Source organism: Salvelinus fontinalis, chromosome 5, assembly GCF_029448725.1.
Source record: "Salvelinus fontinalis isolate EN_2023a chromosome 5, ASM2944872v1, whole genome shotgun sequence".
In the NCBI taxonomy this organism is placed as follows: Eukaryota; Metazoa; Chordata; class Actinopteri; order Salmoniformes; family Salmonidae; genus Salvelinus; species Salvelinus fontinalis.
The window spans coordinates 4,468,192-4,493,891 of record NC_074669.1 but is presented as its reverse complement, the minus strand read 5'-3'; the positions used below and the strand labels follow the sequence as shown (position 1 = coordinate 4,493,891).

Below are 25,700 nucleotides of genomic sequence, written 5' to 3'. Positions count from 1 at the left end.
CACATTGAGACACAGTACCATTGGGAGTAAGACACAGTAACATTAGGAGTAAGACACATTGAGACACAGTAAAATTAGGAGTAAGACACATTAACATTAGGAGTAAGACACATTGAGACACAGTAACATTAGGAGTAAGACACATTGAGACACAGTAACATTAGGAGTAAGACACATTGAGACACAGTAACATTAGGAGTAAGACAAATTGAGACACAGTAACATTAGGAGTAAGACACATTGAAACTCAGTAACATTTGGAGTAAGACACATTGAGACACAGTAACATAGTTAGTTACACATTGAGACACAGTAACATTGTTAGTTACACATTGAGACACAGTAACATAGTTAGTTACACATTGAGACACAGTAACATAGTTAGTTACACATTGAGACACAGTAACATTGTTAGTTACACATTGAGACACAGTAACATTGTTAGTTACACATTGAGACACAGTAACATTAACCTGGCGTAGGCACAGGACACGTTAGCCATGTGACATTTCCGCTAAACACCAGAATCCTGAGACTTCGTTCCCATCTAAAGAAAGAGGGAGCAGAACGGCTCAAAACAAACAAGAGTGAAAAAACTCAAGCTGGAGTGTCATGCTGGAGTGTCATGCTGGAGTGCCAAGCTGGAGTGTCTCGCTGGAGTGTCATGCTGGAGTGTCAAGCTGGAGTGCCAAGCTGGAGTGTCTCGCTGGAGTGTCTCGCTGGAGTGTCACGCTGGAGTGTCAAGCTGGAGCGCCAAGCTGGAGCGTCTCGCTGGAGCGTCTCGCTGGAGCGTCACGCTGGAGTGTCAAGCTGGAGCGCCAAGCTGGAGCGTCACGCTGGAGTGTCAAGCTGGAGTGTCTCGCTGGAGTGTCTCGCTGGAGCGTCAAGCTGGAGTGTCAAGCTGGAGTGTCTCGCTGGAGTGTCTCGCTGGAGTGTCTCGCTGGAGTGTCACGCTGGAGTGTCTCGCTGGAGTGTCACGCTAGAGTGTCAAGCTGGAGTGTCTCGCTGGAGTGTCTCGCTGGAGTGTCACGCTGGAGTGTCAAGCTGGAGTGTCTCGCTGGAGTGTCACGCTGTAGTGTCAAGCTGGAGTGTCAAGCTGGAGTGCCAAGCTGGAGTGTCAAGCTGGAGTGTCACGCTGGAGTGTCACGCTGGAGTGTCTCGCTGGAGTGTCTCGCTGGAGTGTCAAGCTGGAGTGTCAAGCTGGAGTGTCAAGCTGGAGTGTCAAGCTGGAGTGTCAAGCTGGAGTGTCACGCTGGATGGTCAAGCTGGAGTGTCTCGCTGGAGTGTCTCGCTGGAGTGTCAAGCTGGAGTGTCAAGCTGGAGTGTCTCGCTGGAGTGTCAAGCTGGAGTGTCACGCTGGAGTGTCAAGCTGGAGTGTCACGCTGGAGTGTCACGCTGTAGTGTCAAGCTGGAGTGCCAAGCTGGAGTGTCAAGCTGGAGTGTCAAGCTGGAGTGTCACGCTGGAGTGTCACGCTGGAGTGTCAAGCTGGAGTGTCTCGCTGGAGTGTCAAGCTGGAGTGTCAAGCTGGAGTGTCAAGCTGGAGTGTCACGCTGGAGTGTCACGCTGGAGTGTCAAGCTGGAGTGTCTCGCTGGAGTGTCTCGCTGGAGTGTCAAGCTGTAGTGTCAAGCTGGAGTGTCAAGCTGGAGTGTCAAGCTGGAGTGTCAAGCTGGAGTGTCTCGCTGGAGTGTCTCGCTGGAGTGTCACGCTGGAGTGTCACGCTGGAGTGTCACGCTGGATGGTCAAGCTGGAGTGTCTCGCTGGAGTGTCACGCTGGAGTGTCAAGCTGGAGTGTCAAGCTGGAGTGCCACGCTGGAGTGTACACACACGGTGAGTGATAACTAGCTGGGGTTTCAGGGTGAGTTGACACTGCATGTGCTTTCACTTCAGACACTTCAAATAACTGGCTGGTTATTGATCAGGAAGACCATTGGTCAGGAAGACCATGAGAATAGAGTAACCGTACTCAAGTTAGGTAGTTATCAATTCAATAGAATTACGTTATTCATAGTAATAGAATAGAAATAATATGTCATTGAAAAGCATAGGCCTAAACTTTTATCTGGATACGCATTTGAAATAAGTCAATTAGTTTCAAATATCCTTTCCTCTTGAACACCTTTTAACACTCGACTGTGTACGTGACCAGCGATTGTATTATTCAGACCTTAACTTCACTTCGCTCCGACCTTTTACGTTGTATTCCCAGATGTCATGAAAGTAATGATTTGTAAATAAGGAAATTGGGTCTCAACTGAATTTCCCTAACTGTAAATGAAGTCAAAATCTCGTAAAACAGTTTGCTGTTCAATGAATAACCTGGCTACCGCGTCACTTTATTGTACCGTATTTGAATACCTGCATCAAACACACGGCATATCTCCTGTTGAACATTTCCCTTGTAAGACACAATGCCCAGCTCAACTTGACATTGAAAAGGTTATACGGCTGTCCCCATTGGAGTACCCTTTTAGGTTCTAGATAGCACCTTTTATTCTAAGAGTGTACAATACAATAAAGAGAAGACCTACATGCAGTGACATTCATTTGAATGTCTTTTGTGTTCAGGTTGTTAAGTGCCGAGGCTCCATCAGACATCTTTATTCTCTATTCAAAAGAGAGAAACCTTCAGCAAGTGAACAGAGACACATCCGTTTATCTTGAATGAGTCAATGGAAAACATGGAGGTCAAGCCCAGAAAGAAAACCTGTTATCAACTGAAATGATCGTACCGACAAGTGTTGTTACTCGATGATAAGTCTACTCCCATCTTTTCATTGTTAGAGGAAAGAAGCCATTTTGTGTCAAGGCTGAGGGCAGTTGCAATTCCCACTGGAACATCACCACTCACCTTGATGTCCTTCCCAAAGAGGTTGGCATAGAAACACAGCCAGTTGCGGGAGATGTAGAGGCGCCCCTGAAGTAGGATGTCTCGGAGGAGAGCGCAGGAATACACTGGGAATGGGAAAAAGACACCATAAGATATGGAATTACCATAGAGATGCATTATAATACTGATCTATTTCATTTAACACACCAGAGGGAGGAAGCACAGAGCTGGAGAATAGCCTCGGGAATACAAAACATGGCTGAGTGTCTTCACATGACAGACTGACCAGGTGAATCCAGGTGAAAGCTATCATCCCTTATTGAAGTCACCTGTTAAATCCATTTCAAATCAGTGTAGATTAATGGGGAGGAGACAAGTTAAAGAAGGATTTTAAAACCTTGAGACAATTGAGACATGGATTGTGTATGTGTGCCATTCAGAAGGTGAATGGACAAGACAAAATATTGAAGTGCCTTTGAACGGGGTATGGTAGTATGTGTCAGGCACATCGGTTTGAGAGTGTCAAGAACTGCAACACTGCTGGGTTTTTCACGCTCAACAGTTTCCCTGTATATCAAGAATGGTCCACCACCCAGAGGACATCCAGCCAACTTGACACAACTGTGGGAAACATTGGAGTCGACATGTGCCAGCAGCACTGTGGAATGCTTTCGACACCTTGTAGAGTTCATGACCCGACGAATTGAGTGTTCTGAGGGCAACAGGGGTTGCAGCAATATTAGGAAGGTGTTCCTAATGTTTTGTACACTGACTGTATACGAGTTGGCTTCAAACCTACACACTGAAGGAAAGGGATATGAACACTGTTGTTTGGTGTTGATTTCCAGTCATATAAAAAAACATAACTCAATTTACAATATCGGTATGTCATTTTCATAATCCCAAAAAATATTTTCTTCAGGGCATACACATACTAACAAATAGATCTTTAGACACCCAAACAACGAATTATAAAATGACCAAGAACAAATAAACTTGATTCTATTCTACCACAGAGTATGAACCAACGTCACAAGACATGACTCATAACCAAAACAAAAAGAGCCTAAAAAGATGATCTGTGTCGTAATGACTAATTTCCAGCTAAATGCAGCAGGCTGGTACAGGGTTGCCCAGACAGGTGGAGAGTGAGAGGGAGGGTTGGAGAGAGAGGGGGAGGGGGTAGAGAGGGGGGTAACAAAAGAGAAAGAGAGAGAGAATTAAAGAGGGATTAAGGAAGATGGAGGGAGACTGACAGATAGTGAAGCGTGATTCATCACTTCAGAGCATGTGTTTTCATTGCTCCAGAGTCCAATGGTGGTGAGTTTTACACCACTCCAGTTGACACTTGGCATTGCACATGGTGATCTTAGGCTTGTGTGCGGCTGCTCGGCCATGGAAACCCATTTCATGAAGCTCCCGACTAACAGTTCTTGTGCTGACGTTGCTTCCAGAGGCAGTTTGGAACTCGGCAGTGAGTGTTGCAACCGAGGACAGATGATTTTTACTCGCTGCGTGATTCAGCACTCGGCGGTCCCGTTCTGTGAGCTTGTGTGACCTACCACTTCACGACTGAGCCGTTGTTGCTCCTAGACGTTTCCATTTCACAATAACAGCACTTACAGTTGACCGGGACAGCTCTAGCAGGGCAGATATTTGATGACCTGACTTGTTGGAAAGGATGCATCCTATGACGGTGGTATGTTGAAAGTCACTGAGCTTTTCAGTACGGTCCCTTCTACTGCCAAGGTTTGTCTATAGAGATTGCATAGCTGTGTGCTCGATTTTATACACCTGTCAGCTACGGGTGTGGCTGAAATTACCTAATATATAGAGTATATAGTGCATTTTGAAATACCCTGGTATGCGGTATAAATGGTATTTCGCCCAAGCCTACGCTGAAGCCTGAGTGTTGTGAAGCCTGAATACTGTGAAGCCTGAACGCTGTGAAGCCTGAACACTGAGGAGCCTGAACACTGAGGAGCCTGAACACTGTGAAACCTGAACACTGAGGAGCCTGAACACTGAGGAGCCTGAACACTGTGAAACCTGAACACTGAGGAGCCTGAACACTGAGGAGCCTGAACACTGAGGAGCCTGAACACTGTGAAGCCTGAACACTGAGGAGCCTGAACACTGAGGAGCCTGAACACTGAGGAGCCTGAACACTGTGAAGCCTGAACACTGAGGAGCCTGAACACTGAGGAGCCTGAACACTGAGGAGCCTGAACACTGTGAAGCCTGAACACTGAGGAGCCTGAACACTGAAGCCTGAATACTGTGAAGCCTGAACGCTGTGAAGCCAAGAACACTGTGATGCCTCCTGCTCCCAACAGACTCCTGAAAGTGATTTGAAATGAAAAAAGGAATTGATTGAGTCAGGCTCAAATCACATAAATCCAAATTGACATGTAACCTACCTTTTTAAATGAGTTTTAGTGACTAGCAAGTTTGGCGTGGTTTTAATGTCCATATTACATAAAAGTAGGTGTTGCAATTAAAGATGAATATATTGTCTCTATTGTATATTGCCTCTATTGTCTCTCTTTTGTTAACCTTAATGAAAGATACAGGTACTTACATTTTGAGCAACATATTAAGATGTACATTATTTTGGTAAAATTAAATGAACAAATCACTGAAAATGACATGCATCATTTTTTTCTAATATATTTTGAAATAAGTATGACATGACAGTGATACAGATAGGTGGGAGAAACAGATTGAAGGGTTGAAGCTGGGACTTGAACCCCCGGTCGTCAGCGATGGGGAGAGGGGTGACCTTTCTAAACCGGGTGTGTTACTTCTAGCCCACGGGCAGCCAGGTCACCTGTGATACAAGTCAGTATTCAACGTTCTTCCATGTCTGAGGACGTCGGGAGATGATGTGGAAACCGGCCACTAGGGGAAACAGTGAGCGCTGTTACCTTTAAGTGGGCTTTGGTTTTGTGTACGGCGATGGTGGAAAGGCAAAAGCATCTGCCTCTTGTTCCAAAGGTTGCATGTTCAAAGTCAACGATACAATGTAGTTTTTTACATTTTTGTTTAAAGCCTATCCCAAACCTTAACTCTTACCTTTACTATTCTGAGTTCATGCCTAACCTTAAGAATTCGGAGTTAACGCCAAACCTTAAGAATTCAGAATGAATGCCTAAACTTAACCTTGAACGATACAGACATGTAGAGTAACAAGACATTTCGAAATTTGATGTTTGGAACAACTTCAAAATTTGACGTTTGAGAAACACGGATGAATGTCTAATTCTGACATGAGACTGTGAGAGCTTGTTGCATCATAGACGTACAGTAGTATTGGATATTGGAGGAATGGATAGTCTCCTTGACCTACCTTTCATAAGGATCTCCTCCTTGGGGACGCTCTGGAACAGCTTGTGGTACTGGGAGTTGTACTTGCTGACGGTCTGTTAGGGGGAGAGAAGGGTAAGACGGGGAGACAGGGGTACAATGGAGGAGATGGGGTGAGACAAGGTGAGACAGGGGGGAGACAGGAATAAGATGGAGGAGACAGGGGTGAAACAGGGGTAAGATGGAGGAGACAGGGGTAAGATGGAGGACAAAGGGGTGAGACAGGGGGAGACAGGGGTAAGATGGAGGAGACAGGGGTAAGATGGAGGAGACAGGGGTAAGATGGAGGAGACAGGGGTAAGATGGAGGAGACAGGGGTAAGATGGAGGAGACAGGGGTAAGATGGAGGAGACAGGGGTAAGATGGAGGACAAAGGGGTGAGACAGGGTGGAGACAGGGGTAAGATGGGGGAGACAGGGGTGAGATGGGGTGAGACTCTTTTCAGAAAATGTCCACTCACTGTTTTACTTCTCCCAAACAGAATCATGTCACACTGTGTTGTGTTCCAACTCAGACACACTTCCTGTGTCACACTGTGTTATGTTCTAACTCAGACACACTTCCTGTGTCACACTGTGTTATGTTCTAACTCAGACACACTTCCTGTGTCACACTGTGTTGTGTTCTAACTCAGACACACTTCCTGTGTCACACTGTGTTATGTTCTAACTCAGATACACTTCCTGTGTCACACTGTGTTGTGTTCTAACTCAGATACACTTCCTGTGTCACACTGTGTTGTGTTCTAACTCAGACACACTTCCTGTGTCACACTGTGTTATGTTCTAACTCAGATACACTTCCTGTGTCACACTGTGTTGTGTTCTAACTCAGACACACTTCCTGTGTCACACTGTGTTGTGTTCCAACTCAGACACACTTCCTGTGTCACACTGTGTTGTGTTCCAACTCAGACACACTTCCTGTGTCACACTGTGTTATGTTCTAACTCAGACACACTTCCTGTGTCACACTGTGTTGTGTTCTAACTCAGACACACTTCCTGTGTCACACTGTGTTGTGTTCCAACTCAGACACACTTCCAGTGTCACACTGTGTTATGTTCCAACTCAGACACACTTCCTGTGTCACACTGTGTTGTGTTCTAACTCAGACACACTTCCTGTGTCACACTGTGTTGTGTTCTAACTCAGACACACTTCCTGTGTCACACTGTGTTGTGTTCTAACTCAGATACACTTCCTGTGTCACACTGTGTTGTGTTCTAACTCAGACACACTTCCTGTGTCACACTGTGTTGTGTTCCAACTCAGACACACTTCCTGTGTCACACTGTGTTGTGTTCCAACTCAGACACACTTCCTGTGTCACACTGTGTTATGTTCTAACTCAGACACACTTCCTGTGTCACACTGTGTTGTGTTCTAACTCAGACACACTTCCTGTGTCACACTGTGTTGTGTTCCAACTCAGACACACTTCCAGTGTCACACTGTGTTATGTTCCAACTCAGACACACTTCCTGTGTCACACTGTGTTGTGTTCTAACTCAGACACACTTCCTGTGTCACACTGTGTTGTGACCTGATCTCTTCCTGTGTAACATCTAACAGTGCTCCCTTCCCTTCTCTGTCCTCTGTAGTGGTGTGACAGACAATCCCTTCCCCTCTGTGTCTCAGCCTGGGTTATAATTGAGGCTTGACCAAAGACAGTACAGTATGAAATGAAGATAGGCCAAAACAGTTTCTCCAATAGAAATTCCAGATCACATTTGTAGGCGACGTCATGGCGACGTTGGCTAGCTAAGCTCATGAGTAGAAACACGTCATCGGGGCTAACGGTTGCCTCGTGCCGAACTGCGCATGTCAAGGCTGTCAAATCAAAGGCACTCGTTCGATATAAAGTATTTTTTAATTTTTTTTTTTACAAAAAATGAAAACGTGTCAGGTTGTCACTTTCACGAGGTTGTAGTAATAACAGGTTCTACTTCAGACATTTTGGTTCGGATCTAGGTTGGGTCTTTAGATTTCGATCAAATTAACAACTAAATAATAGTTTTTCACTTCTCTCATTGATTCCTCAAACACCAAACTCTGGTCTGCTTGGTCTGTTTCGCAAGCGTTTCAGGAAGTCTTGCGATGTTGCGTCTATGGGTTAAGAAACTCTGTGGCTAGGCACTCAGCCTTGGTTATAATGGAGGCTAGACAGAGACAGTAACTCCTTTGCTGGAAACGTCTGTGGGTGATTTCCATGTGATAAATAGCCCTATGTGGGTGTGTGCATGTGTGTGCGTGCGTGTGTGTGTGTGTGTGGTTGTGTGGTATAAGACTGTGAGAAGGCTATTTAAATAATAAGTCATATGGTGTGTGTGTGTGTGTGTGTACGTACAGTACAAGTCAAAAGTTTGACGGGTACTGTACTCATTCAAGGGTTTTTCTTTATTTTTACTATTTTCTACATTGTAGAATAATAGCAAAGACATAAAAACTATGAAATAACACATATGGAATCATGTACTAACCAAAAAAAGTGTTAAACAAATCGAAATATATTTTATATTTGAGATTCTTCAAAGTCGCCACCCTTTGCTTTGATGACAGCTTTGCACATTCTTGGTATTCTCTCAACCAGATTCATGAGGTATTCACCTGGAATGCATTTCAATTAACAGGTGTGCCTTGTTAAAAGTACATTTGTGGAATTTCTTTCCTTCTTAATGTTTTTGAGCCAATCAGTTGTGTTGTGACAAGGTAGGGGTGGTATACAGAAGATAGCCCTATTTGGTGAAAGACCAAGTCCATACAATGGCAAGAACAGCTCAAATGAGCAAAGGGAAACGAACGTCCACCATTACTTTAAGACATGAAGGTTAGTCAATACGGTCGCAAGTGCAGTCGCAAAAACCATCAAGCGCTATGATGAAACTTGCTCTCATGAGGACCGCCACTGGAAAGGAAGACCCAGAGTTACCTCTGCTGCAGAGGACATGTTCATTAGAGTTACCAGCCTCAGAAATCTGTAATTAACTGCACCTGAGATTGCACCTCACAGAGTTCAAGTAACAGACACATCTCAACATCAACTGTTCAGAGGAGACTGCGTGAATCAGGCCTTCATGGTCGAATTGTTACAAAGAAACCACTACTAATAATAAGAAGAGACTTGCTTGGGCCAAGAAACAAGAGCAAGACTCGTGGAAATATGTCCTTTGGTCTGATGAGTCCAAATTTGATATTTTTGGTTCCAACCGCCTTGTCTTTGTGAGACGCAGAGTAGGTGAACAGATGATCTCTTGCATGTTGTCACGCCCTGACCTTAGAGAGCCTTTTTATTCTCTATTTTGGTTAGGTCAGGTTGTGACTAGGGTGGGTACTCTAGTTTTTGTATTTCTATGTTGGCCTGGTATGGTTCCCAATCAGAGGCAGCTGTCTATCGTTGTCTCTGATTGGGGATCCTATTTAGGCAGCCTTTTCCCCACTGTGGTTGTGGGATCTTGTTTATGTATTGTTGCTTGTGAGCACTGCATAGCTTCACGTTCGTTTGGCTCTTTATTGTTTTCTGTGCGTTTCACTCGAATAAAGATGATGAAACCATTCCACGCTGCACCTTGGTCCAATTCATACAACAACAATCGTGACACGTGTGGTTCCCACCAAGAAACATGGAGGAGGAGGTGTGATGGTGTGGGGGTGCTTTGCTGGTGATGCTGTCTGTGATTTATTTAGAATTCAATGCACATTTCACCAGCATGGCTACCACAGCATTCTGCAGCGATACGCCATCCCATCTGGTTTGCGCTTAGTGGGACTTTAATTAGCTTTTCAACAGGACAATGACCCAAAACATACCTCCAGGCTGTGTAAGGGCTATTTGACCAAGAAGGAGAGTCCTGCTTCAGATGACCTGGCCTCCACAATCACCTGACCTCAACCCAATTGAGATGGTTTGGGATGAATTGGACCACAGAGTGAAAGAAAAGCAGCCAACAAGTGCTCAGAAAATGTGGGAACTCCTTCAAAACTGTTGGAAAAGCATTCCAGGTGAAGCTGGTTGCGAGAATGTCATTAAGACAAAGGCTGGCTACTTTGAAGAATCTCAAATATAAAACATATTTAGATTTGTTTAACACTTTTTTGGTTACTACATGATTCCATATGTGTTATTTCATAGTTTTGATGTCTTCCCTAATATTCTACAATATAGAACATTTTTTTAAATAAAGAAAACCCTGTTGAATGAGTACGTGTCCAAACTTTTAACTTGTACTGTATGTGTGTGTGTGCGTGTGTGTGTGTGCGTGGGTAGAAGCCTATTTAAATCATAAGTCATATGATGTGATCCATTCAGAGCTCAAGTTGTCATTTACTGTTGACTCTGTGTCAGTAGGTGAAGCTTTGACTAGACAACCTCACATAATAATAAACATCCTAAAACTCATACCTATATGACCTGCATACAATATTCTGTGGACTGCTGAATTTACTGTAACCATGTTATATAACTTGGACTCAGTCCATTGATATGACAAAATACCATGTCGTGTCTACAACCGTGTAAAGACAGTATTTCAGTGTGACATTTCAAGTACCACTTCACGCATCATTACTTCATGTTTCCCAGGGAACCGACGTAACATTCATACATGTTTCCCAGGGAACCGACGTAACATTCATACATCATTACTTCATGTTTCCCAGGGAACCGACGAAACATTCACACATCATTACTTCATGTTTCCCAGGGAACCGACGAAACATTCACACATCATTACTCCATGTTTCCCAGGGAACCGACGTAACATTCATACATGTTTCCCAGGGAACCGACGAAACATTCACACATCATTACTTCATGTTTCCCAGGGAACCGACGTAACATTCATGCATCATTACTTCATGTTTCCCAGGGAACCGACGAAACATTCATACATCATTACTTCATGTTTCCCAGGGAACCGACGTAACATTCACACATCATTACTTCATGTTTCCCAGGGAACCGACGTAACATTCATGCATCATTACTTCATGTTTCCCAGGGAACCGACGAAACATTCATACATGTTTCCCAGGGAACCGACGTAACATTCATGCATCATTACTTCATGTTTCCCAGGGAACCGACGTAACATTCATGCATCATTACTTCATGTTTCCCAGGGAACCGACGTAACATTCATACATGTTTCCCAGGGAACCGACGTAACATTCATACATCATTACTTCATGTTTCCCAGGGAACCAACGAAACATTCACACATCATTACTTCATGTTTCCCAGGGAACCGACGTAACATTCACACATCATTACTTCATGTTTCCCAGGGAACCGACGAAACATTCATACATCATTACTTCATGTTTCCCAGGGAACCGACGAAACATTCACACATCATTACTTCATGTTTCCCAGGGAACCGACGAAACATTCACACATCATTACTTCATGTTTCCCAGGGAACCGACGAAACATTCATGCATCATTACTTCATGTTTCCCAGGGAACCGACGAAACATTCACACATCATTACTTCATGTTTCCCAGGGAACCGACGAAACATTCACACATCATTACTTCATGTTTCCCAGGGAACCGACGTAACATTCATGCATCATTACTTCATGTTTCCCAGGGAACCGACGTAACATTCACACATCATTACTTCATGTTTCCCAGGGAACCGACGTAACATTCATGCATCATTACTTCATGTTTCCCAGGGAACCGACGTAACATTCACACATCATTACTTCATGTTTCCCAGGGAACCGACGAAACATTCATACATCATTACTTCATGTTTCCCAGGGAACCGACGTAACATTCATACATGTTTCCCAGGGAACCGACGTAACATTCATACATCATTACTTCATGTTTCCCAGGGAACCGACGAAACATTCACACATCATTACTTCATGTTTCCCAGGGAACCGACGTAACATTCATACATGTTTCCCAGGGAACCGACGTAACATTCATACATCATTACTTCATGTTTCCCAGGGAACCGACGTAACATTCATGCATCATTACTTCATGTTTCCCAGGGAACCGACGTAACATTCATACATCATTACTTCATGTTTCCCAGGGAACCGACGAAACATTCATACATCATTACTTCATGTTTCCCAGGGAACCGACGTAACATTCATACATGTTTCCCAGGGAACCGACGAAACATTCATACATCATTACTTCATGTTTCCCAGGGAACCGACGAAACATTCATACATTATTACTTCATGTTTCCCAGGGAACCGACGTAACATTCATACATCATTACTTCATGTTTCCCAGGGAACCGGCGTAACATTCATACATCATTACTTCATGTTTCCCAGGGAACCGACGTAACATTCATGCATCATTACTTCATGTTTCCCAGGGAACCGACGAAACATTCATACATCATTACTTCATGTTTCCCAGGGAACCGACGTAACATTCATACATGTTTCCCAGGGAACCGACGTAACATTCATACATGTTTCCCAGGGAACCGGCGTAACATTCATACATCATTACTTTGTAAGAGCTGTCGCTTTCCTCATCCTCGGAAGAGGTGAGGAGAGAAGGATCTTCAGACCAATATGCGGAGTCAGGGAAATATGCCATCTTTATTATTAATACGATGGTCACGAAACAAAACACTTTAACAAACTACAAAATAAGAAAACGACGTACAACGGAACCTGAACATAAACTTACATGGACAAACGTAAACTCACGAACAGGAACGGACATCAAAACGAACGAACAGCCAAACAGCTCCAAAAGTGAATACATCGAACATAACGAAGACATCACAGGAGACAATCACCCACAAACAAACAGTGAGAATGCCCTACCTAAATATGACTCTTGATTAGAGGAAAATGCAAACCACCTGCCTCTAATCAAGAGCCATACCAGGCAAACCGAAACCAACATAGAAACAGATAACATAGACTGCCCACCCAAAACACATGCCCTGACCATAAACACATAAAAACTAACATAAATAGGTCAGGACTGTTACATACTTCATGTTTCCCAGGGAACCGACGTAACATTCATGCATCATTACTTCATGTTTCCCAGGGAACCGACGTAACATTCATACATCATTAATTCATGTTTCCCAGGGAACCGACGTAACATTCCAGTGGGTAGAAACACTATAACAAAACAGTGGAATCTGGACACAGTAAAAACGACTCACCGAGCCCCTGTAGCATTTCTTGACATCTTCATACGTCAGGTCATCAATCAGCTGCAGCCTGTAGAGGAGGGACAGAGGAGAGACAGGGGAGAGACAGAGGATGGACAGGGGAGAGACAGGGGAGAGACAGAGGATGAACAGGGGAGAGACAGGGGAGAGACAGGGGAGAGACAGAGGAGAGACAGAGGAGAGACAGGGGAGAGACAGGGGAGAGACAGGGGAGAGACAGGGGAGAGACAGAGGGGAGACAGAGGGTAGACAGAGGAGGGACAGGGGAGAGACAGAGGAGAGACAGAGGAGAGACAGAGGAGAGACAGAGGAGAGACAGAGGAGGGACAGGGGAGGGACAGGGGAGAGACAGATGAGGGACAGAGGAGAGACAGAGGAGAGACAGAGGAGAGACAGAGGAGAGACAGAGGAGGGACAGAGGAGGGACAGGGGAGAGACAGAGGAGAGACAGAGGAGGGACAGAGGAGAGACAGAGGAGAGACAGAGGAGAGACAGAGGAGAGACAGAGGAGGGACAGAGGAGAGACAGGGGAGAGACAGAGGAGGGACAGAGGAGGGACAGGGGAGAGACAGAGGAGGGACAGAGGAGAGACAGTGGAGAGACAGATGAGAGACAGAGGAGGGACAGAGGAGGGACAGGGGAGAGACAGAGGAGAGACAGAGGAGGGACAGAGGAGAGACAAAATAGGGACAGAGGAGAGACAGGGGAGGGACAGAGGAGAGACAGGGGAGAGAAACAGAAAAGGTGAGGAGTGGTGACACTGTTTCTATGGTTTGTCACCATCAGAGAAATTATGTAGAAAAAATGTAATCTGACTGTAGTGCCATGTTCAGCTTAGTCCGGGATAGTTCACGCAGATACAATCTTCTAGTATTTTGTTAATTAGTCCACTGTTAGTACAATCCTGTGCATGTCAGCAGTCAAGTTCGCGAGATAGAGCACATCCAATACAGAGGAAAAAGTGTGCTGATCATTCGTTTGTAGCGTCAATTTATTCTTCATATAAGATTACGATAGCATGTACTGTTAAACTGCTGTAATGATGAACATATGACTCTTAGATTAGTGGGGCACACAAGCCCGGTCTTATTCTCTCTCTCTGTCTCTGTCTCTCTGTCTCTCTCTCTCTGTCTCTCTCTCTCTGTCTCTCTCTCTCTCGCTGTCTCTCTCTCTGCCTCTGTCTCTCTCTCTCTGTCTCTCTCTCTTTCTCTCTCTCTCTGTCTCTCTCTCTCTCTGGCACTGTCTCTCTCTGTCTCTCTCTCTCTGTCTCTCTCTCTCTCTGTCTCTCTCTCTCTGTCTCTCTCTCTCTCTCTGTCTCTCTCTCTCTCTGTCTCTCTCTCTCTCGCTGTCTCTCTCTCTGCCTCTGTCTCTCTCTCTCTCTGTCTCTCTCTCTTTCTCTCTCTCTCTCTCTCTGTCTCTCTCTGTCTCTCTCTCTCTGTCTCTCTCTCTCTCTGGCACTCGCACAACTAAAGTGATTGATGTTGAACTAAGACCACTAGAGCCCAAAGTAGGCCCACTCTAATATCTCCAAGGAATTCTTATAGTTTAGCAGTCCCATACGCCTGTCTGTTACAGTTTTTCTCAGTCGCTTTGGTGCATTTCTTAGATCAAAAGTGCAATTCTTGATACTACTTGTACAAATTCCAAATCATCTAGTCACTTGTGCACATCATTAAAGCAATTTCTTATTCCTTTGAACAAATTGCAATTGATAATGTACAAGTGTCAGCTTTTTTCCACATTATCAATTGCTCATGTCATGTTGATCAAAATATAGTAGATGGTTCTCTGTTGAATAGTCTTACCCCTCAAAACATCTAGGCATTAGTTCCTTGCATAAGCCATTACATGCAAAATTGTTGAACTATTTGTCATAAACTGTCAAGCATAGTTTTACACATTTCTATTAGACCTTTTGTACAAAACGTGACTTGATGAATCGTGCAGGTGAAATTGAGACCTCACTCATGAAGGAATGTAAAGTGTTAGTTCAACCAACAATCAACCAGTTGTCTAAATTGCTCAAAGGTGCATCTCACGAAGAATCAATTGGCAAGCATATATAGACAGACCACAACACAGAGTTGCAATTTTCCAATAATGGATGGACCAGGAAACGAACAGGGTCAACAGCCAAGAGGAGGAAGAAGAGGAGCAAGGATGCGTGGTGGAAGGCAAAACAGAGGAAGAGGCAGAAGAGGACATAGGCGCATATCTGATGACATAAGGGCCACTATTGTAGACCATGTTGTCAATCATGGTCTTACAATGGCTGAGGCTGGTCGAAGGGTGCAGCCGAATATTGGGAGATCAACCGTGTCCTCAATAGTTCAAACGTTTCGAAGAGAGAACAGGTATGTCCACCAATGTACAGTGCACTGTTACTGTATATAAGCAGTATACTGTATACTTCCTACAATGCTTCATATTACAGTAGTCCACTTGTATTTCACAGCATACAGAAATATACTCTATACAGATACATACTGCATCTTACATGCACCCACCTGTATGTTTTACAGTAAAATGTGTGTTCGCATAGTTTTTGTCTATGTGAAAGTGTGCGATGCATCACTGCATTTTTCCCCACTAAGGACTGCAAGATTACCTCAAACCGGTGGCAGAGGACGCCTTTTCACACCTCAACAGGAGGAGGCTATTTGCACCATGGTCCGAGCAAACAATGCCATGAGACTCAGGGAAATACAAAGGACCATTATAGAAGACAACGATGTCTTTGAAAACATCCATACGGATGTAGCATCTCAACCATCGACAGGGTGCTGCATAGACTCATCCCTGATGATGAGAGGGGTCTGTTTAGAGAGGATTTGCCAAAGTATGTGGTCATTTGTGATAATGTGAGTTTCCATCGATCAAACATCATAAGGCAATGGTTTGTGACCCACCCGAGGATGCTCATAGAATTCCTCCCACCTTATTCACCATTCCTTAACCCAATTGAGGAGTTATTTTCAGCATGGGGGTGGAAGGTGTACGATCGTCAGCCACACACACAGATGACCCTGCTGGCTGCAATGGATGCAGCATGTGAGGACATCACAGTAGACGCCTGCAGAGGATGGATAAGGCATTCCAAAAGATTCTTTCCACGTTGCATTGGAAGGGAAAATATCCGGTGTGATGTGGATGAGAATATGTGGACCGACAGACAGGAACGTCTGGATGTGTAGAGACAGCACAACAGTTCTGCAGACAAAGTTGTGCCTTAGGGGTGGTTTCCTGTGTTTCTTTCTAATTTAGTTTTTTTTCCTTTGTGCCCCTTGGGTTGTCCAGTCTCTTTCAATCAATAACCCACATACAGTAATATGTAAATAGTACTGTTGAAATTGATATATGCCATAGAAGTGCAGCCTTGTGCATTTTCAATACAGTAACTGTCATCCAAACTGTAGCCTAAGTTTACATCAGGTAATACTGTCAAAGTACACAGTTACATTGACAAAATGCCTAAACATTTTGATGACCTTGTTCGTGAACAATGACTCAATGACTTATCATTCTGATGACACTGACATGATCATTGGCATGAATATTTACTTTTGAGAGACGTACTAAGGATTTTTAGTGACTGACTAGCTTTAGAAACATATCTATTGTATATTGCAGTTTGTACAAATTGTTCTGAGAAATGCACTTATTATTTTGCACATGTTAGGGATGATGTGAAAAATGCACCAAAGTGACTGAGAAAAACTGTAAAGAGACTGCTTCCTATTCCCGGCCAAAGCCTGGCATTCGGTATTATACTGTACATACAAACCATCATAGAATCAGAACTGGTGAAATTCTAGAACCTGACTGGACCTGTTCATATAATGACAAGTCTGTTAAAAGAATAGATAACCCAATTTACAGACAATGACATATTGGTTTCTTTACCTTGTCTACGTACAGTGCATTTGAAAAGTATTCAGACGCCTTGACTTTTTCCACATTTTGTTACGTTACAGCCTTATTCTAAAATTGATTAAATAGTTTTTTTCCCTCATCAATCTACACACAATACACACAACACCCCATAATGACAAAGCAAAAACAGATTTTTCGAAATGTTTGCAAATGTATAAAAAAAAAAAAACTTAAATATTACATTTACATAAGTATTCAGACCCTTTACTCAGTACTTTGTTGAAGTACCTTTGGCAGCGATTACAGCCCCAAGTCTTCTTGGGGTGTGGCACACCTGTACTTGGGGAGTTTCTCCCATTCTTCTCTGCAGATCCTCTCAAGCTCTGTCATGTTGGATGCACAGCTATTTTGATGTCTCTCCAGAGATGTTCAATCGGGTTCAAGTCCGGGCTCTGGTTGGGCCACTCAAGGACATTGAGACTTGTCCCGAAGCCACACCTGCAATGTATTGGCTGTGTGCTTAGGATCGTTGTCCTGTTGGAAGGTGAATGTTCACCCCAGTCTGAGCTCCTGAGTGCTCTGGAGCAGGTTTTCATCAAGGATCTCTGTACTTTGCACCGTTCATCTTTCCCTCAATCCTGACTAGTCTCCCAGTCCCTGCCGCTGAAAAACATCCCCACAGCATGATGCGGCCACCACCATGCTTCACCGTAGGTTGTTTCTCATGGTCTACGAGTCTTTAGGTGCCTTTTGGCAAACTCCAAGCGGGCTGTCATGTGCCTTTTACTGAGGAGTGGTTCCCATCTGGCAACTCTACAATAAAGGCCTGATTGGTGGAGTGCTGCAGAGATGGTTGTCCTTCTGGAAGGTTCTCTCATTTGCACAGAGGAACTCTGGAGCTCTGTCAGAGTGACCATTGTTCAGTTTGGCTGGGCGGCCAGCTCTAGGAAGAGTCTTGGTGGTTCCAAACTTCTTCCATTTAAGAATGATGGAGGCCACTGTGTTTTTGGTACCCTTCCCCAGATCTGTGCCTTGACACAATCTTGTCCTGGAGCTCTTTGGACAATTCTTTCGACCTCATGGCTTGGTTTTTGCTCTGACATGCACTGTCAACTGTGGGGCCTTATATAGACAGGTGTGTGCCTTTCCAAATCATGTCCAATCAATTGATATTACCACAGGTGGACTCCAACAGGATGCACCTGAGTTCAATTTCGAGTTACATAGCAAATGGCCTGAATACTTATGCAAATACGGTACTTCTGGGTTTTTAAATATTTTTTTTATATGAATTTGCAAAAATGTCTAAAAACCTGTTTCTGCTTTGTCATTATGGGGTATTGTGTAGATTGATGAGGATTTTTTCTTTAAATCCATTTTAATGTAATTTTTTTTTTAGAAAATGGGTAGGGGTCTGAATACTTTCCAAATGCACTGTAGGTAAGACAGCAATCCATTCGGTGGCCAATGAGGGACATTCAAGTCTTCAGACCGGTTGTGAACTGGTTCACACTGATAGGTCACTATCAGTCTCTCCGGGTAGTCAATTCTCCTGTGGTTCTGGGGTTAGTTAGAACATCAATTCTCCTGTGGTTAGTTATAACATCAATTCTCCTGTGGTTAGTTAGAACATCAATTCTCCTGTGGTTCTGGGGTTAGTTAGAACATAAATTATCCTGTGGTTCTGGGGTTAGTTAGAACATCAATTCTCCTGTGGTTAGTTAGAACATCAATTCTCCTGTGGTTAGTTAGAACATCAATTCTCCTGTGGTTCTGGGGTTAGTTATAACATCAATTCTCCTGTGGTTCTGGGGTTAGTTAGAACATAAATTATCCTGTGGTTCTGGGGTTAGTTAGAACATCAATTCTCCTGTGGTTAGTTAGAACATCAATTCTCCTGTGGTTAGTTAGAACATCAATTCTCCTGTGGTTCTGAGGTTAGTTAGAACATCAATTCTCCTGTGGTTCTGGGGTTAGTTATAACATCAATTCTCCTGTGGTTCTGAGGTTAGTTAGAACATCAATTCTCCTGTGGTTCTGGGGTTAGTTAGAACGTCAATTATCTTGTGGTTCTGGGGTTAGTTAGAACGTCAATTCTCCTGTGGTTCTGGGGTTAGTTAGAGCATCAATTCTCCTGTGGTTCTGGGGTTAGTTAGAACATCAATTATCCTGTGGTTCTGGAGTTAGTTAGAACGTCAATTCTCCTGTGGTTCTGGGGTTAGTTAGAACATCAATTCTCCCGTGGTTCTGGGGTTAGTTAGAACATCAATTCTCATGTGGTTCTGGGGTTAGTTAGAACATCAATTCTCCTGTGGTTCTGGGGTTAGTTAGAACGTCAATTCTCATGTGGTTCTGGGGTTAGTTAGAATGTCAATTCTCCTGTGGTTCTGGGGTTACTTAGAACATCAATTCTCCTGTGGTTCTGGGGTTAGTTAGAACGTCAATTCTCCTGTGGTTCTGGGGTTAGTTAGAACGTCAATTCTCCTGTGGTTCTGGGGTTAGTTAGAACATCAATTATCGTATGGTTCAGGTTGTTGGATTCTAGCTTGAAATACACTTATTCATGTTACCATACTAGAACGTATTGATTAATTTACATAAATGTTGATTAAATGTTGATTAACGTGCACTGTCCCTGTAAAAAAAAAAAAAATGAACTCAAACTATATGTTGGAGTCAATGGAGCTAGGATAAGAACGAGGAGCATGGAAAGTTACTGAGTGAGACAATGGGGGATGCAGGGAGTTTACATTCTGTCAAACATGTAATTGTTAAATCACATGGATCATATAGAGGGAGGCAAAGGGCAAAACGTCTGGTTTCAGTCACTGATAAGGTAGGACAACCGTGGGTTAGGGAGGAGTGAGGAATTCGGCTTGAGGTCAGATGAAGTGAGAAGGAACATTCCTATTAGACACATGTACTTTCATGCCCACAAAGATTCTAGCAGGAAGCGGGGCCATGACTACACCAGTGAGAGGAACCAATTAAGTTCCTGACTAGCAACAGAGATGTGTTGGCTATGTAGATATGCAAGGAGGTGACTCCTCCTAGTAAGAGGGTATACATATATGTGCTTCTCCTGTGGTTCTGTGGTTAGTTAGAACATCAATTCTCCTGTGGTTAGTTAGAACATCAATTCTCCTGTGGTTAGTTAGAACATCAATTCTCCTGTGGTTAGTTAGAACATCAATTCTCCTGTGGTTCTGTGGTTAGTTAGAACATTAATTCTCCTGTGGTTAGTTAGAACATCAATTCTCCTGTGGTTAGTTAGAACATCAATTCTCCTGTGGTTAGTTAGAACATCAATTCTCCTGTGGTTAGTTAGAACATCAATTCTCCTGTGGTTAGTTAGAACATCAATTATTCTGTGGTTCTGGGGTTAGTTAGAACATCAATTCTCCTGTGGTTCTGGGGTTTGTTAGAACATCAATTCTCCTGTGGTTCTGGAGTTAGTTAAAACATCAATTCTCCTGTGGTTCTGGGGTTTGTTAGAACATCAATTCTCCTGTGGTTCTGGGGTTTGTTAGAACATCAATTCTCCTGTGGTTCTGGAGTTAGTTAAAACATCAATTCTCCTGTGGTTCTGGGGTTTGTTAGAACATCAATTCTCCTGTGGTTCTGGGGTTTGTTAGAACATCAATTCTCCTGTGGTTCTGGAGTTAGTTAAAACATCAATTCTCCTGTGGTTCTGGAGTTAGTTAAAACATCAATTCTCCTGTGGTTCTGGGGTTTGTTAGAACATCAATTCTCCTGTGGTTCTGGAGTTAGTTAAAACATCAATTCTCCTGTGGTTCTGGGGTTTGTTAGAACATCAATTCTCCTGTGGTTTGTTAGAACATCAATTCTCCTGTGGTTAGTTAGAACATCAATTATTCTGTGGTTCTGGGGTTAGTTAGAACATCAATTCTCCTGTGGTTCTGGGGTTTGTTAGAACATCAATTCTCCTGTGGTTCTGGGGTTTGTTAGAACATCAATTCTCCTGTGGTTCTGGGGTTAGTTAAAACATCAATTCTCCTGTGGTTCTGGGGTTAGTTAGAACATCAGAGTGACAAGCTAAGGTGGCAGGTAGACTAGTCATACTGCGTAATCAGGTGTGTGTCCTTACTCAACATTGACAGGAGAGTTTCAAACAAAAGACGATTAATAAATTGACCAAACGGGAAGGGAATAAACAAAAACATGTCCGCAACGACAACAAGAACGATAAATTATAGAAAACTTACTGAAATTACCATAACCAAATAAACATTGCAGATTAGAAATGAAACCTGTTAGAATTAAGAGTACATGTAGTCTACAACTGGTGATATTTGTAATGGGGAATTGATAGACATAGAAAACAATGAAGTTATACGAAACAATGAATACCCACAAAATGGCAGGAGAGAGCGCATTCTGGAGAGAGATGTGCCTTATGCTTCTGAGCCATGATTCCCCCGTACTCGTGGCATCCCCGTGGCCTTGTCAATGGATTAGTCCACTGAGACAGGCGCAAATTAGACTGCGTGACAACAACAACAAAATCTGGTGTTTTCAATACAGTCCGGTTTTGTCATACAGTATTCCATATAAGGCAGCCAGACCTTATGAAAGTTTCACAGTATACCCTTAATCTTGTAATAAATCAAAACCTAGTGATACATCCATTGTGACATTGTGGGAGGATAACCAACCTTCCTATCAATGGAAATGCATGTCTTAGCCGTTATAAATGATAGGTTACACAGTTTCTTCTCATAACAGTCTCCAGTATCAACATTTCCAAACAAACAAAAACAGGGCGAATCTGTAGACGTGATGAGATAAAAAAAAAAAACTACTTTTAGCCAGAAATCAGCCAGCCTTCACAAGACCATAACATATGGAAATATATCCCCTTTTGTGTTTTCCGTCTCCAGCAGAGGACTTACATTTCTGAGTGCTTGATATTCAGTTTCACTGGCATCTAGTACGTTCTATGGATGGTTTTTAACTGCAGTAATTTCTGTCTGAGATGATATGAACATGACTGGGCATTCAGATATATCTGTATCCATTCATCATCATCATCATCATCAATAGTGTCTCCCAGGTCTTCCTCACATTTTTGTTTTTACATGTTTTGTGTCATCGGGTAAAGCCTCTATCAACACTTGATACAGTTTGGAAATCATCTTTAGAGGTTTGTCAAACTGACATAAAATAGTTTCTGGCTTGTCCAGTGCTGCACAGAGAGAATAAAGTGTTGCATTGGAAAAAGTGCACCTCAGCTCCGTCACAGACTGGTCTTCCTTGGCTGTCTGACCCTGCTGAAACCCCTGCCACCATTTTATCCTGCTCAGATAAGGCATGACAAAGAATGATCTTGGTGTACATTAATACATGATATTATCAAATAATTGAATCAACGGTTCAACAATTGAAATGAGCATTATTCCCAGATCTCAGACTGTATCTTTAAACTGCTGTCCTGTTGCTACTGTAGGTCTACCCATAAATTCAAGATGGAACTTTGATTGTTATAATATATTGCAAAATTCCCGTGAGCTCTGTAGACTGGTCTTCCCTGGCTGTCTGACCCTGAAGGCACCCCTGTCACCATCTGATCCTGCTAAGACATCATAGTGTCGGGTACTGATTGTGCACCATGACAGTGAAGTCTGTAGAGCTGTTTATACCGTGTCAGTGTTATTATAAGTTATTATCTCGGGAAACTGATAGATCAATAACGTTACAATGCTACACTGACTCTAATGAAACATTGCTCTTACAAAAAAATGTGTCTTTATTTAACCTTTATTTAACTAGACAAGTCAGTTAAGAACAAATTCTTATTTTCAACGACGGCCTAGGAACAGTGGATTAACTGCCTTGTTCAGGGGCAGAACGACAGACTTATACCTTGTCAGCTCAGGGATTCAATCTTGCAACCTTGCGGTTACAAGTCCAATACTCTAACCACTAGCCTACCTGCCGCCCAGTCTTCAATCGTTTGGCCGCTGGATTCATCGTTTCATTAAGGTCTAGTGTGATTGAGGCAAAAAGATTAGTTAACGTTAGACAACTTTTTGACAAGCTCTAATGGTACCCTTAAAGAAAATCATTGGAGTTTTCAAACTGCAGTAAAAGTGCAGTTACTGCAATTGACTGTGGTATTTTGGACGCAGTAATTGTAGTATAACTGCAGTCTACTGCAGTTATACTGCACTCTGACTGCAATCTTTTTTTTTTCGTCGATAAAACTGCTAACTGAGAAGCTGACCTTCCGTTGCCAACCTAGGATCACAAGGCTGGGTAGGTATGATGACACCACTGTGGGCCGTGCCAAGATTGCCAGACCTCCCTCCACTCCCTGCCTTCAGGGAAAAGAGAAGGCTGATCTGAACCGAACCAAGGACATGTTACATCAAGAGTATAAAACAGCTCCCATTCGCCACAGTCATCTGTAATCTATTCCATCTGTGAGCCACACTATATATGCATATACACTGAGTGTACAAAACATTAGGAATACTTTCCTAATATCGAGTCGCACCTCCCGGAGGATCACGGCCCCTGGGCACGTGCCCCGTGTACCCGGTCGGTTTTCAGCCACGATTACTACAGGTTTAGTTAACTGGCTAGCCCAGTGGTTCCCAACCACCTTGATGGGATACAAAAAAAAATAATCTGTGTCAAAACTAAACTTTTTCTAATATTTTATTTAGTGGTGATGACCATCTCAGCTGATCCATACAGCCGGCCCTGGTTGGTAGCATCAGGAAGTGACCTCGATTCCTAGGCAATCTCACGACGATTCTGAAAAATAACCGAGCGACAACGAGACGTGGAAGTTGGGGTAATGCGAGACAATCTAGGGTTGTTAATGCTATTTCTTCCACTCAACCTTTAGTGTTTTTATATGGTTTAATAGACAGGTATATACTGAATATAGAAGGAGATATAGTGAGATTTTTTATTTTACCAAATACTACGATTTGACGTGCGATATAGATCAAAACACTTGGATGAATAGTTGGAATCCTAGAAATTAATAGTATAATAACTCTACCTACATGTACATTTACATACATGTACATACCTCAATTACCTCGACTAACCAGTGCCCCCACACATTGACTCTGTATCAGTACCCCCTGTATATAGCCTCCACATTGACTCTGTATCAGTACCCCCTGTATATAGCCTCCACATTGACTCTGTACCTGTACCCCCTGTATATAGCCTCCACATTGACTCTGTACCTGTACCCCCTGTATATAGCCTCCACATTGACTCTGTACTGTAACACCCTGTATATAGCCTCCACATCGACTCTGTACCGTAACACCCTGTATATAGCCTCCACACTGACTCTGTACCGTAACACCGTGTATATAGCCTCCACTTTGACTCTGTACCGTAACACCCTGTATATAGCCTCCACATTGACTCTGTACCGTAACACCCTGTATATAGCCTCCACTTTGACTCTGTACCGTAACACCCTGTATATAGCCTCCACATTGACTCTGTACCCTAACACCCTGTATATAGCCTCCACTTTGACTCTGTACCGTAACACCCTGTATATAGCCTCCACTTTGACTCTGTACCGTAACACCCTGTATATAGCCTCCACTTTGACTCTGTACCGTAACACCCTGTATATAGCCTCCACATTGACTCTGTACCGTAACACCCTGTATATAGCCTCCACATTGACTCTGTACCGGTACCCCCTGTATATAGCCTCCACATTGACTCTGTACCGGTACCCCCTGTATATAGCCTCCACATTGACTCTGTACCGGTACCCCCTGTATATAGTCTCCACATTGACTCTGTACCAGTACCCCCTGTATATAGCCTCCACATTGACTCTGTACCGGTACCCCCTGTATATAGTCTCCACATTGACTCTGTACCAGTACACCCTGTATATAGCCTCCACATTGACTCTGTACCGGTACCCCCTGTATATAGTCTCCACATTGACTCTGTACCAGTACCCCCTGTATATAGCCTCCACATTGACTCTGTACCGTAACACCCTGTATATAGCCTCCACTTTGACTCTGTACCGTAACACCCTGTATATAGCCTCCACATTGACTCTGTACCGTAGCACCCTGTATATAGCCACGCAACTGTTATTTTACTGCTGCTCTTTACTTATTTGATATTCTTATTTTTTTTAGGTCTTTTCTTAAAACTGTATTGTTGGTTAAGGTAGTAGGTGCCAGGCACACCGGTTTGTGTCAAGAACTGCAACGCTGCTGGGTTTTTCCACACTCAACAGTTTCCCGTGTGATTCAAGAATGGTCCACCACCCAAAGGACATAAGGCCAACAATATACAACCGTGGGAAGCATTGGAGTCAACATGGTCCAGCATCCCTGTGGAACACTTTCAACACCTTGTAGAGTCCATGACCTGATGAATTGAGGCTGTTCTGAGGACAACAGGGGAGGAGGTGCAACTCAATAGTAGG

General features: G+C 43.4%; 1 protein-coding gene across 2 annotated transcripts in view; it reads right to left on the bottom strand.

Annotated features, from left to right (window-relative positions):
* The window catches only part of LOC129854932 (GRAM domain-containing protein 2A-like), a 79,508-nt gene that overhangs the window by 28,336 nt on the left and 25,472 nt on the right, over positions 1 to 25,700 (bottom strand). For both annotated transcript variants that reach the window (XM_055922123.1, XM_055922124.1), the window contains exons 3-5: positions 13,364 to 13,421; positions 6,179 to 6,251; positions 2,851 to 2,954 (exon numbers count right to left, since the gene is read on the bottom strand). In XM_055922123.1, the coding sequence (XP_055778098.1) occupies positions 2,851 to 2,954; positions 6,179 to 6,251; positions 13,364 to 13,421 (235 nt within the window). The remainder of the gene's footprint in view (positions 1 to 2,850; positions 2,955 to 6,178; positions 6,252 to 13,363; positions 13,422 to 25,700) is intronic.